General features: G+C 43.8%; 1 protein-coding gene across 2 annotated transcripts in view; it reads left to right on the top strand.

Annotated features, from left to right (window-relative positions):
* XRN1 (5'-3' exoribonuclease 1) overlaps window positions 1-13,023 on the top strand; it is a 227,733-nt gene that overhangs the window by 182,996 nt on the left and 31,714 nt on the right. For both annotated transcript variants that reach the window (XM_069727559.1, XM_069727558.1), the window contains 9 exons: window positions 2,711-2,794; window positions 3,297-3,386; window positions 3,488-3,599; window positions 3,869-3,918; window positions 5,085-5,180; window positions 5,299-5,427; window positions 7,314-7,428; window positions 8,170-8,357; window positions 8,707-8,820. In XM_069727559.1, coding sequence (XP_069583660.1) covers window positions 2,711-2,794; window positions 3,297-3,386; window positions 3,488-3,599; window positions 3,869-3,918; window positions 5,085-5,180; window positions 5,299-5,427; window positions 7,314-7,428; window positions 8,170-8,357; window positions 8,707-8,820 — 978 coding nt within the window. The remainder of the gene's footprint in view (window positions 1-2,710; window positions 2,795-3,296; window positions 3,387-3,487; window positions 3,600-3,868; window positions 3,919-5,084; window positions 5,181-5,298; window positions 5,428-7,313; window positions 7,429-8,169; window positions 8,358-8,706; window positions 8,821-13,023) is intronic.

Here is a 13,023-nt window from a genome sequence, read left to right as displayed (position 1 = left end):
TGGCACATCAATGCGAGCTGTGGCAAGAAGGTTTGCTGTGTCTGTCAGCGTAGTGTCCAGAGGCTGGAGGCGCTACCAGGAGACAGGCCAGTACATCAGGAGACGTGGAGGGGGCCGTAGGAGGGCAACAACCCAGCAGCAGAACCGCTACCTCGGCCTTTGTGCAAGGAGGAACAGGAGGAGCACTGCAAGAGCCCTGCAAAATTACCTCCAGCAGGCCACAAATGTGTATGTGTCTGCACAAATGGTTAGAAACCGTCTCCATGAGGATGGTCTGAGTACCCGACGTCCACAGATGGGGGTTGTGCTCACAGCCCAACACCGTGCAGGACACTTGGCATTTGCCACAGAGCACCAGGATTGGCAAATTCACCACTTACGCCCTGTGCTTTTCACAGATGAAAGCAGGTTCACACTGAGCACATGTGACAGACGTGACAGAGTCTGGAGACGCCGTGGAGAGTGATGTGCTGCCTGCAACATCCTTCAGCATGACTGGTTTGCCAGTGGGTCAGTAATGGTGTGGGGTGGCATTTCTTTGGAGGGCCGCACAGCCCTCCATGTGCTCGCCAGAGGTAGCCTGACTGCCATTAGGTACAGAGATGAGATTCTCAGACCCCTTGTGAGACCATATGCTAGTGCGGTTGGCCCCGGGTTCCTCCTAATGCAGGACAATGCCAGACCTCATGTGGCTGGAGTGTGTCAGCAGTTCCTGCAAGATGAAGGCATTGAAGCTATGGACTGGGCCGCCCATTCCCCAGACCTGAATCCAATTGAACACATCTGGGACATCATATCTTGCACCATCCACCAACGTCACATTGCACCACAGACTGTCGAGGAGTTGGCGGGTGCTTTAGTCCAGGTCTGGGAGGAGATACCTCAGGAGACCATCCGTCGCCTCATCAGGAGCATGCCTAGGCATTGTAGGGAGGTCATACAGGCACGTGGAGGCCACACACACTACTGAGCATCATTTCCTTGTCTTGAGGCATTTCCACTGAAGTTGGATCAGCCTGTAACTTCATTTTCCACTTTGATTTTGAGCATCATTCCAACTCCAGATCTCCGTAAGATATTAGTTGTTATTTACGTTGATCATTTTTAGGTTTTATTGTTCTCAACATATTCCACTATGTGATGAATAAAGATTTACAACTGGAATTTTTTTGTTCAGTGATATCTAGGATGTGGGATTTTAGTGTTCCCTTTATTTTTTTAAGCAGTGTATTTAAAAGTAATCTCTGGAGGCAGAGTTCTCTTCCAGGCACCATACTCCCCAGAGCCTGGAAGAGGTCATTTAAATAAAGTGATAAAAGATTTCTCACCAACAAGGCATCTGATATGAGGCAAACAGATATGACTTTTTTCATTAGTCTATAACCTTTATGCCCATATAAATAGTTTAGATAGGTCCTCTTTAAACTGTGCCCTCATACTGTATTCCCATGCTGCCCCTCTCTCTTCTGCCCCCCCCCCCCCCCCCCACACACACTACCCAGTCCCTATACTGTTCACCATCACATTTTTCTTCCCTTTACTGTCTCCTTACACTTTTCTCTTTCGGTATTGTCATCCCGCTTAACTCCCCTCATACTGACTCCTCACAATCACCCCCCACTGACCCCTCACAATATCCCCTTTACCTTACTCCCCACGCATTTATCCCTTCCCCTCCATACGGTCTTCTCTGACATTTCCCCCCTCCCCTCCATACTGTGTCCTCACACATTTGTGCCCTCCCCCTTACTGTCTGTTCTTACATCATCCCTTTACCATACTGTCTTCTAATCCATTCCCCCTCCCCATTCTGTCTCCTCACACTTGCCACTCCCTCCATACGGTCTCTTCATACATTTCTCCCCCCTCACTCCATACCGTTTCTTCACACATTCCCTCATTCCCATATTGTCTACTCACATATCCTCCACTCCTCATACTGTCTCTTCATACATCTCCCTTCACCCCATTATGTTATCTCCCCAAAAACCCCACCCCCGCTTACTGTCCTCTTACACATTTTCCCCTCCCACCCATAAGGTCTCCTCACTCATCTCCTGTTTCCTCATGCATTTTTTCCCTCCTCTCAAATACGGTCTCCTGACGCTCTTAATTCCACTGAAAGACATGAGTACAGTTAAATTCACGGAGTTGGCAATATGCACCTTTTTTAACTGGCTGTCACTTTGATAACCGGCTTGGAGAACTGATGAATCCCACTCCAAAATTGCCGCCCTTTGAGATAAACCGTGGACCAATGCATTAGGTGGCGTGACGACACTGTGCCCTGAGCAAACGCCTCACCTGCCCACTCTAGTTAAGCCACTGACTTGCCCCATGGCTAGTAACTCCTTGTGTACTGTAGCACAGCCAGTAGAAATGGCTTTCTGCACTGCTTGCTAGTTTTAGTGGTTGCTCTGCAGTATGTAAGGGATGGTGCAGAGAACTGGCTGTGAGTGGTATAACGGAGTGTGTATGATTGGCAGATGGACCTGCACACTGACATACACCTTGTGCATCAGATGGCACTTTACTATGTAAACAAATGTCATAAATTTTTTACTGTAAATTACATGTAAATTGCAACTATTTGTTGTTGTGATCTATTTAGTGAATATATAATTTAATGATGGAACAACACTTTTAAGTCTATAGTAATGTTAGTCTTACTACCATTACTATTATATTTCTTTTCTGTTGTGTATTAAAGCAACCTAATGAGAAGCATCAATTTCCGGATATTGCAAACTCCCCGCAGTCAGCAGGTATCTCTTCTGGAAGTCAGAAACAGAAGGCAAGTTCATTTCAATGGTATTTTCGGTATAGTTCTGCCAGTTTTATGTTTTAAAGATGATTGGCTACGTGAGTTGTCCATATCTGCCAGACAGGAGCCCTTCAAAAACTGCCTCCTACTTGCCAGTATTCCCAACACCCTTTCTAATTAGTATGCCCAGGCAACCAAGGGGATAGGCGGCAAAATTTAAAGCTCCGGTCCGGTGGCCGCTGGTCCAGGCTCCTGTGAATGTAGTTGATCGTTTTTATTTATACCTTAACATAAATGGTCACTTTCAATAGTAATAGATAATAAAAATTATTTTCTTCCAATTTTGCGTTGTACTACTAAAGTGTGTGTTTTCCCATTTTCTACCGCACTGTAGGCACTCTTAGGTGTAATAATAATTTCATTGAGTGCAATGTCTGTCTGTCTTCATGGGATCTATTAATTGTGGGTTTCTTTCTAAGTGTATTACTGAAACATGCAAATATCAATGTTTTTATTTCTTTTTGTCTTGCAGCATAAACAAGATGATGAATTCAGCAATGTGTGGCATTCCTTGCAAGGCGTTGGGAAGCCACAGTATGCACCTCATATAATGAACGACCAGGTCTGTCACTCTGAATGTGAAATGGTCATGCTGACCTTGTGTATCAAATCTTTCTCCAGCTTCCCCCGAAACAAAGATTAATTAGTATTTATGTTTTGTAGTGTCTACCTCAGGAAAAGAAGCCTGGCCAAAATATGCAGCTGTACCCCAATTCAGGCAACACTGAGAACACCTCAAAGTGCCAGCGCAAAAAACAAGAACTTAAGAATATTGGTAAGTGAACAGAGCGGATTTGGTACTAATATTTATCATCCGCACATGATCAGTCGCAGACATAGCACACAATATTTCCTAGACCTTCTACTGTTACCGAAATCCCCTGTAAATTCTTACGAATCATGCCTAATTTACTAGGTGCCATCAGAGATATCAATTGTGTCATAGTACACGATAAACAGCCCAAGATACCCCTTCTCAATACATGTGTATATGTTATATGATGATCTACATGTTAAAGATAGACTTCATCATGTCTATTGCAGGTAAACAAGGCTTTGAGTTTCAGAACCGTCAGCTGGATGTTACTACACAGGTGAGATCATGCAGCAAAACATCCTGCACCTCCATTGTTTTTCTTCAATAAAATGTGTATGATCCTTAATAATCTTTTATAGCCATTCTTTGTATTTCCATCATCTTTATAAAATGAGAACAGTAGAAGTTCTGTCGTTGTGTGATGCAGGTGCTGGAGTTAATGGGCAGGATGGTGTTTGGCGCTGCTTGAAGACCATTATTTGCCTACCTAGAATATAAAGTGGTGAAGCAGTGATATAAATGTTGACTAAGGCATTTGACTTATCTAGACTGAATTTTTTTTAGACTGAGTGAAGGTCTGACATTGACCTCAGGCTGTTTTGAGCTGAGCAGTTTTAAAAAGGCCTACTACTCGGACAGCCCTTTCTGAATCCCATGTTTCCTCCCAGTAATTTAACTCTCATATTTGCCTTCCAGCGGTGTCGGCACTGGCTCTCCCGGGGATTGTATGACATTGACCACAGGGATTGTGTGACATAATCAGCGCTGGCTTCATTTCTCCCCCCTCTTCTGACAAATCAGACAGAGGAAATGAGAGAGCACTCATAACTCTCACTTCCTCTGGATGTCAATCAAGCCCATAGGAGGAGAGTGAAGCAAGAGCTGATTGGCCACAGGGTTTGCATGATATAAAAATGTCACACGATCCCCGGGAGAGCCAGTGTCAACACCGCAGGAACGGTGAGTATGAGTATTACTTGGGGGAAACAGGATTTCAGACGGGGTAGAAGGAGTGGTGAACAGCCTCTTTTATGTATATGTAACCAAGTGACCTTTTTTTCTCTTACTCAGGACAGCAGTAGAAAAAGTATTTGGGGTGTTTTTTTGTTTTTTTTTAACCCACTGTACACTACCAAAGATGGAGTCCTTTTCATTTAGTGCAAATTTTTATGCTCTTACAGGGGGGCGATGCACACAGGATTCTCTGGGGGCTTGTCTTTAGGCTGCTCTTCGTTATTACCCTGTGAGCAACGCCCCCTTGGTAATGACCATAAAAATAAACACCGAATGAAAGTCTATATCTCTGGAACCATGTGTTGGATTTACAAACGAAAAACAAAGTGACACCCAAAGGGGAGGTGGGGGTGGAGAAAGGTTCTCATTAACCATCGAAAGAAGTTTTTATAGCTCATAAAGTAGGTATCTCTTCTCTGCATTATGTAGAACGTCTCTGAGCCTGAAACGCGCATCAAACTATTGAGGAGAAATGATCAGTTAGAGGCAGCAGCACGTGGTAGTGCAGGCACCACTGAAGGAAAGGTAATGCTGACTTCACCCACAGTATAAAAAAAAAAATTATCTCCACTAAATTTCTGAGTTATGCTTGAATTTTGTGCTGCTGCAGTGAATGTAACAGATGATGTCCCCTTCTTCACAGCCAAATAGTGAATTTGAGAACCTTTTTGCATCTTTGAAGATTGCAGGAGATGAGCAAGCACAGCCTGCACCCATTATGGAGGCACAGAGGACCACTGAAGAACATTTGTCCCCACAGTCCTTTGCTATGGTAAGGTTATTTGGCTCATTTGGTATCTTACCCTAAGGGTATGTTTCCATGGTGAGTATTGACAGCGCTTTGGACGCAGCACGTCTGCTCCTTCCAAAGCGCTGCCGGCTTTTGTACGCCCGGTGATTCCACTTGTGTTCATTGAACCATGCGGAATCACCGCATCCTATACATTGTATGGGTGACTTTATCTTGCGGAGATGGAGCGTCTCCGCAAGATAAATAGATATGCTGCAGTCTGGAAAGACGAGCTGCATGTCCGGTTACGCAGGGAAGCCGGAGATGTCCCTGCACGCATAGTGGAGATGGGATTTCATGAAATCCCATCTCCATTATGCTGTAACATTTGGACTCTGCAGCTGTACGCAGCGTCCAACCCGCCGCAGCGTTTACTGACCGTGGAAACATACCCTAACAATAGCAATAGGTGGGTTTGGGAAATAAAGATTGATAGCCTATTTTTAAGATAGGTGATCAATGTTTGGTCAGGGCTGGATCCTCTGACAATCTGCACAATTAAAGGGATTCTGCCATCATCATTATATGACTCTAACAGAATATATGGCTCTGAAAATTCAGATTAATGGATGGATGCCTGTATTGTCTCTGAGGTCTGCATCTGGCACACAGAAATACACACACAATGCTACTACCTTCTTGATTGACAGTATTACGTTCCATTGATCAAACGACTAACGTAGAAGAGGTGCAGCTGTGAATTAAGGAGATGAGCGTGGGCAGCAATGGGGATGACTGATGCCCTCGCTGTACATTGTCCGTTCTAGCGCACTTCCAGCCTTTTTAGCCTATATGTTCAGAGCAACATTTCTAAGCTGGTGTAGAGCATTTGGGCCATACTATCCATTATCTTGTATTTTCAAGACTTGCTCAGCTATGTATTCTTTTCTGTCACTTTAAAGTTCCCGTTTGTTGTCAGTGGTTCATCTGTTTGCATCCTGCAGTGCCATTGTTCTGAATATGGGTAAAGGTACCTTCACATTAAGCGACGCTGCAGCGATACCGACAACGATCCGGATCGCTGCAGCGTCGCTGTATGGTCGCTGGAGAGCTGTCACACAGACAGCTCTCCAGCGACCAACGATGCCGGGAACCAGGGTAAACATCGGGTAACTAAGCGCAGGGCCGCGCTTAGTAACCCGATGTTTACCCTGGTTACCATCCTAAAAGTAAAAAAAAACAAACCGTACATACTTACCTACAGCCGTCTGTCCTCCAGCGCTGTGCTCTGCACTCCTCCTGCACTGACTGTGAGCAGAGCGGTGACGTCACCGCTCTGCTTTCCGGCTGACCGACGCTCACAGCCAGTGCAGGAGGAGTGCAGAGCACAGCGCTGGAGGACAGACGGCTGTAGGTAAGTATGTACTGTTTGTTTTTTTTTTACTTTTAGGATGGTAACCAGGGTAAACATCGGGTTACTAAGCGCGGCCCTGCGCTTAGTTACCCGATGTTTACCCTGGTTACCAGTGAAGACATCGCTGGATCGGTGTCACACACGCCGATCCAGCGATGTCAGCAGGAGTCCAGCGACGAAATAAAGTTCTGGACTTTATTCAGCGACCAACGATCTCCCAGCAGGGGCCTGATCGTTGGTCGCTGTCACACATAACGATTTCATTAACGATATCGTTGCTACGTCACAAAAAGCAACGGTATCGTTAACAATATCGTTATGTGTGAAGGTACCTTAAGCTGTTGTGGCTGTGTAAATGACGATGTGGACATGGAGCCTATGTTGTGCCTTCAATGGGCTGATACATCAATAGTGTGTAAGTCCCAGAAAACGCTTTTCAGAAAGGGACACGTCATTGATTGAAACATGTTTTGGTATTTACTACAGAGAAAGTTAACTTTATTTTCCTTCATAGAAAGGGACTCAAATGTTAAAAGAGATCTTGAAGATTGATAGCTCTGATGGTCCAGAAAAGCAGAGCGATGTCAAAAAAGATCCTGTTGCTCCGCGGAAACAAACCAAGTATATGGGTATGTCCTCTCACCACTTCATAATGATGAAATTGTTATACATACTTTTATGGCAAAAATTTACAAAAAGTGTTCTAGGAGTAATTTGCAATTATATTTACAAGGTTTTAGCTCACAGAGGCTCCTTCATCAGGCAGGATTACAAATCAATTAGACAAGAGCCCAACATTTAAGAGATATTATAACAGGACATTTGTGAACAGGGTGATGGCTTCTGAAGATAGACCAAGGAAATCAAATTAAGGTTTTCGTTACAAATGGAGAGGTGGTGGTAGTCGTGACTGTGATCTGGAGTTGGTGTGATGGAAGTGTGTCCATGTATTGTGCCAGAAATTCAGGTGTTATTTGAGTCCTTATTGTCAAAGACTTGAACATCATTTGTAAACCTGCCTGAAGAAGGGGCTTCTGTGCTCGGAAAGCTTGCAAATATAAGTTTTCTGGTTAGCCAATAAAGGTATCACTCCTAGAATACTTTTGTAATTTTTTGCATAAAAGTATGTACCGTACATAAATTTTTCTGGCTAACACTGTACCACATTATATTTTTTTTAATTGTACATCATAATGATGAAAGAAACTGATAATTTGTATATTTGGGCATGCTTGTTGGGGCAGCAGCGGAGCTTTATACACGCCCTGAATGTTGCCTGATGGGACATACTTCAGGGACAGTTTAGCTTTATATTTCAAAAGACAGATACTTGAAGGTTATGTTGTGTTAATTGTGTACTTATTGTACAGCTGCTCACATGAACAGACCACATGGTACGGGACCACCGTTCAAAACCCCAAATCCAGAATTGCTGCGCCCGCCTCTGCTTACTCCACCATTAGCCACACCTCTGGCCCCAGCGGTAGCTGAACTTTTCCGCATCTGTTCCCTTGTTGGCATGCATCCACCAGAGTTTTCCCTGCTGCGGACACCACAGGTATAGTTTATCTTGTAATAGGTAACCTGTTAAGCCAACCCCATTGCCAATATCTTTGGATAGCTATATGATCTATAAAGTCTCCAGTTTTAGCATACTCATTGTGTGGTTAATTCTAACCACTATATGTAAATGGATTCCACTGAAATCCACAGTGGCTGAAGTACTCCTCTTTATCTCCTATTATTATTTGTATTTATTTCGTTGGTCTTTATTTTCTAGCTGTTTTCCAGTTTCAAACTTCAATATATTGGTTTATGTGCTTAGTGTACACCCAGTGGATTTTTATCATTCTTTTGATGTGACGGACGGTATGTTTATAGTGTGTATTATTTTCTACTTTTCCTAGGCGTTGACAGTCTGTCAAGTGAAGCTGTCAAATGGTTTGGTCCTTCATGGACCCCAGTGTCATGCTGAACATGAAGCAAAAGAAAAAGCTGCCTTTTATGCGTTGCAGAGGCTGGTAAGTAAATACAGATATATCTTAACCTATATGTGCAGCTAGTGCTGAAGCCACATACCTAGTTTTAGCTCCTTCCCGACATGGCTAATTTTGGTTTCTGCATTCTCATTTTTTTTTCTCCCCTTCTTCCAAAAGCCATAACTATTTTATTTTTCTGTTATCCGCACTGGAGATATAGGACTAGGTTGAGGGCTGGATATATAGGCACTGTTATTGCTGTTAATATACCTGGTTCAGTACATTGATATTGGTGTACAGGCGTTGATGGTATAATGTGCCGCAAACTCAAGGACCCAAAACCTGCAGCTGGCCAGAGGTTACACTGTAATATCCCTATCTGCTCTATCGATATAGAGCGAAATGGAAAAAGAGAGGTATCAGTGTTAATAAACTTACTTGTCTTGTCGGTAGTGGTATAGCATGTCGGAGTAGCAGAAGCAATATCTGTCCCAAGAAGGGGTGTCAGCACTGCTCAGGGCTGTGGTGCATAGCTGACCCTCTGGTACAAGACGATGCAGGACACTGTTGGAGCCAGGAGGTGATGCGGGAGCCTCCTTCCCTCAAGATGATCCTCATGGCTGGCCACAGAGAACCGCCGGCTTCTGGCGTGCCCCGGCCGGAAGCAACGCGGTGGCTGCGGCGGGATGCGATGGGGGTGTGGAAAAAATGTGACGTCATGAGGCTGATGGACGGTTGCACGAAGGGGCCAAAACAGTCCAACGTGTTTCGAATGATGCTTTCCTTCTTCGTCAGGGCTATGGTTCCCCCTTATATATCACCGCCCGCCTACAGCTTCCATTTCCTGTTTGAGTGGCTTATGTAGCAGGTCACATAGTCATTTAAATTACTTACTCGTGTTGATGTTTATACTGAACACTTATTATGGCCAGATATGTATGATGTATGTTACATGAATGCATGGCATGTTAATTGCGTCAAAGAATTTGCCAAATTGCATTAAAATCAATTATCCTATCTGCCATATGTATTAGTAGATATAAATTGTTCTTAAGGGTTAGGGTATAGAATAATTTGGCTAAATATGTTACAATGAAAAAAAACCCACAATATTTTATTACGAATATATGCTAAAATATATATGTATGTGTGCCTTAAAATTAAATTAAATATACCTAAAAGTGTCAGAAAATTAACATTTGATCGATTAAAAAATATAATAAAATTCATAAGAAATACCATAATAAAAACCAGACAAGTGATATGAATCACGTATCTAGCCTACTGGCGGATAAGATTTAAAGGGTATATATTGCATAAGAGTACATTCTAAATGTTAGTGATGTTGAGTGTGAGCGATTCTGTTACTAAGTTAGGGCGCTAAAAAGTGTATAGTTAAATTTCATGATTAAGCCCTTTAGGGACTAGGCTATCAAGTGTAAAGATCCATTTAGATTCTATCCTAAACATAGATTTTAGAAAGTCACCTCCCCTAGGATTTTGTTTGACTGTTTGAATGCTGCAAAAGAAATCACCTACACAAGATCGATTGTGTTTTTCTAAAATATGGCGGGATAAGGGATGCCCTTTAAAGGGAACCTGTCACCCCGAAAATCGCGGGTGAGGTAAGCCCACCGGCATCAGGGGCTTATCTGCAGCATTCTGTAATGCTGTAGATAAGCCCCCGATTTTACCTGAAAAAGGAGAAAAAGACGTTATATTATACTCACCCAGGGGCGGTCCCGCTGCTGGTCAGGTCGGATGGGCGTCTCTGGTCCGCTCTGGCGCCTCCCATCTTCATTACAAGACGTCCTCTTCTGATCTTCAGCCACGGCTCCGGCGCAGGCATATTTTGCTCTGCCCTGTTGAGGTCAGACAAAGTACTGCAGTGCGCAAGCGCCGGGCCTCTGACCTTTCCTGCGCACTGCAGTACTATCCTCTGCCCTCAAGAGGGCAGAGCAAAGTACGCCTCCGCCGGAGCCGTGGCTGAAGATCAGAAGAGGACGTCTTGTAATGAAGATGGGAGGCGCCGCAGCGGACCAGAGACGCCCATCCGACCTGACCAGCAGCGGGACCGCCCCTGGGTGAGTATAATATAACGTCTTTTTCTCCTCTTTCAGGTTACATTGGGGGCTTATCTACAGCATTACAGAATGCTGCAGATAAGCCCCTGATGCCGGTGGGCTTACCTCACCCGCGATTTTCGGGGTGACAGGTTCCCTTTAAAGCCGTTATTTATATTGTCTAGATGCTCCTTTATTCTATCCATTAGGCGTCTCTTTGTTCGGCCTACGTATATTTTATTACAGGGACACTTGAGGATATATATGACCCCTGTAGTTTGACAAGATATACTGTTCCTGATGTGGAACTCCTTTGTCTCATTTGAATCCATAAAAGTGGTCTGAAATGTCTTCTTAAAGGATGTACGACTACAACACGAGCATTTTCCACATGGCATGAACCCAATTTTCTTGGGTGTGGATTTTATTGAGGGTAATATTTGCTTTGAAAGGACTGGTTTCGTAGTTAGAGCTAAAAGTAGGCCCAAATTTTGAGCTTTTGTATAAACAAATCTTGGGTTAACTGGTAACAGGTGTTCCAATACTCTTATCACCCTGCAAAATGGGCCAATGCTTACGAATACTATTGGTACATTTTTTATACCCAGAATGAATCTGTGTTACTATAGGTAATTGATTTATTTGTTGTTGAATATTCAATGGATTGAGATTTGGTTGGGCCTTATGTGTTAGGGTTTCCCTTGGTATATGGCCCACTTCTTGTCTAGCCTTATCCAAGGGGCCTGCCTGTAGGTCGTAGTCTTTTGCTTCAAACTGTTTGGTGATATGTGCAGTTTCGTTATAGTAGCCTTCAATACTTGTACAGTTTCTCCTAATTCTCGTATACTGCCCTTTGGGAATATTTGTAAGCCAGATTGGTAAGTGGCAGCTTGTAATATGTATAAAGCTTTTTGAGTCTACATCTTTTACGATAGCATTTGGTTTTTAGTGTGCTGTTTTCCACATATATAGTTAAGTCCAAGAAATTCACTCTAGTGTTACTGATAGTAAGTGTACATTCCAATCCAAATCTATTGTTATTCAAGTTTGAAATGAACAGGCTGCTGTTCCTTCAAAATAAATAAGATTTTGTCTACAAAATGACGCCAAAGTTTTAATCCCTTACATAATAGGCCCTCTACAAAATATATTGTTGTTCCCAGTTGCCTACGAACAGATTTGCATAACTGGGCACAAAGCGTGTGCCCATTGCAGTGCCCCATGTTTGAAATAGTATTGTTACTCTGTCGCCTCATTGGGGGGGGACAGGACCATGGGTGTTTTGCTGCTGTCCACTAGGAGGCGGCACTATACATTATCTGAAAAAGATTAACCGTAGCTGCTCCTCTGCAGTATACACCCCTGGACGGCGTCAGCCTTCTCCAGATTTTGCTTAGTGTCGCATAGGAGGCACAAGATTTTTTTTCTCCGTTTTTTTCCGACGGATTACAGATGAAGAAAAGTGGGTCTCCTGTGAGACTCCCGGCATGGACCCTTCCTCGGCCCCATATTATGAGGTGCCCGGTTGAAGTAGAGATGGCTTTTTCCCCATGTCGCTCCTCCCCAGTGCCTCGGGTGCTGGTTCAAAGTTGAGACTTCCCCCCCCCTTCCTTCCCCAATTCCTTTTGGTTTCTGGGTTGAGGTCGAGGTGAGGATAAAGCCCCCTGAAGGTGACAGCAGCACCTCTCTAATCCCCCTCTGGGAGCATTAGGTTGGGACGCCTCAGGAAGGGCCTGTACAGGCAGCATTCTGCAACTCCCAGCATGGTGCCCGGTGCCACCCGTTTATTTTACCATCTCTGATTGCCCTTACCGTTCTTGTGGGATGCTATCTTGGAGACCCGATGTATTTCTGGCAGGTAGTATAGGATGCCCTATGTTCTGGCTACTTTAGAGCCACTAGGGGAATTTTCACTTTGTACTCTGAGATAGCTTTATGGGTGGCACTGTGGTTTGACCTTATTACAGGTCTGATTTTCATTGTCTTTTTGCTATGTTTTTGCAAATTTTAAGTGTTTTTAACTATTTTGTGTTTTTTTTTTTTTTTGTGTGGTTTAATAAAATTTATATTCTTTGATATATACTTTTGGTGGTGATCCCTTTTGTTTGCATGCTACGCTTTTCTTTCTTTGTTTATACGCCATGTTGTTTTGTAGCATGCTTTAGGTGATCCCTGGCGGTGG

The sequence above is a fragment of the Ranitomeya imitator genome, chromosome 5 (genome assembly GCF_032444005.1).
Source record: "Ranitomeya imitator isolate aRanImi1 chromosome 5, aRanImi1.pri, whole genome shotgun sequence".
Taxonomy (NCBI): Eukaryota; Metazoa; Chordata; class Amphibia; order Anura; family Dendrobatidae; genus Ranitomeya; species Ranitomeya imitator.
The sequence above is the reverse complement of the archived record's forward strand: the minus strand, read 5'-3'. Positions and strand labels throughout refer to the sequence as shown.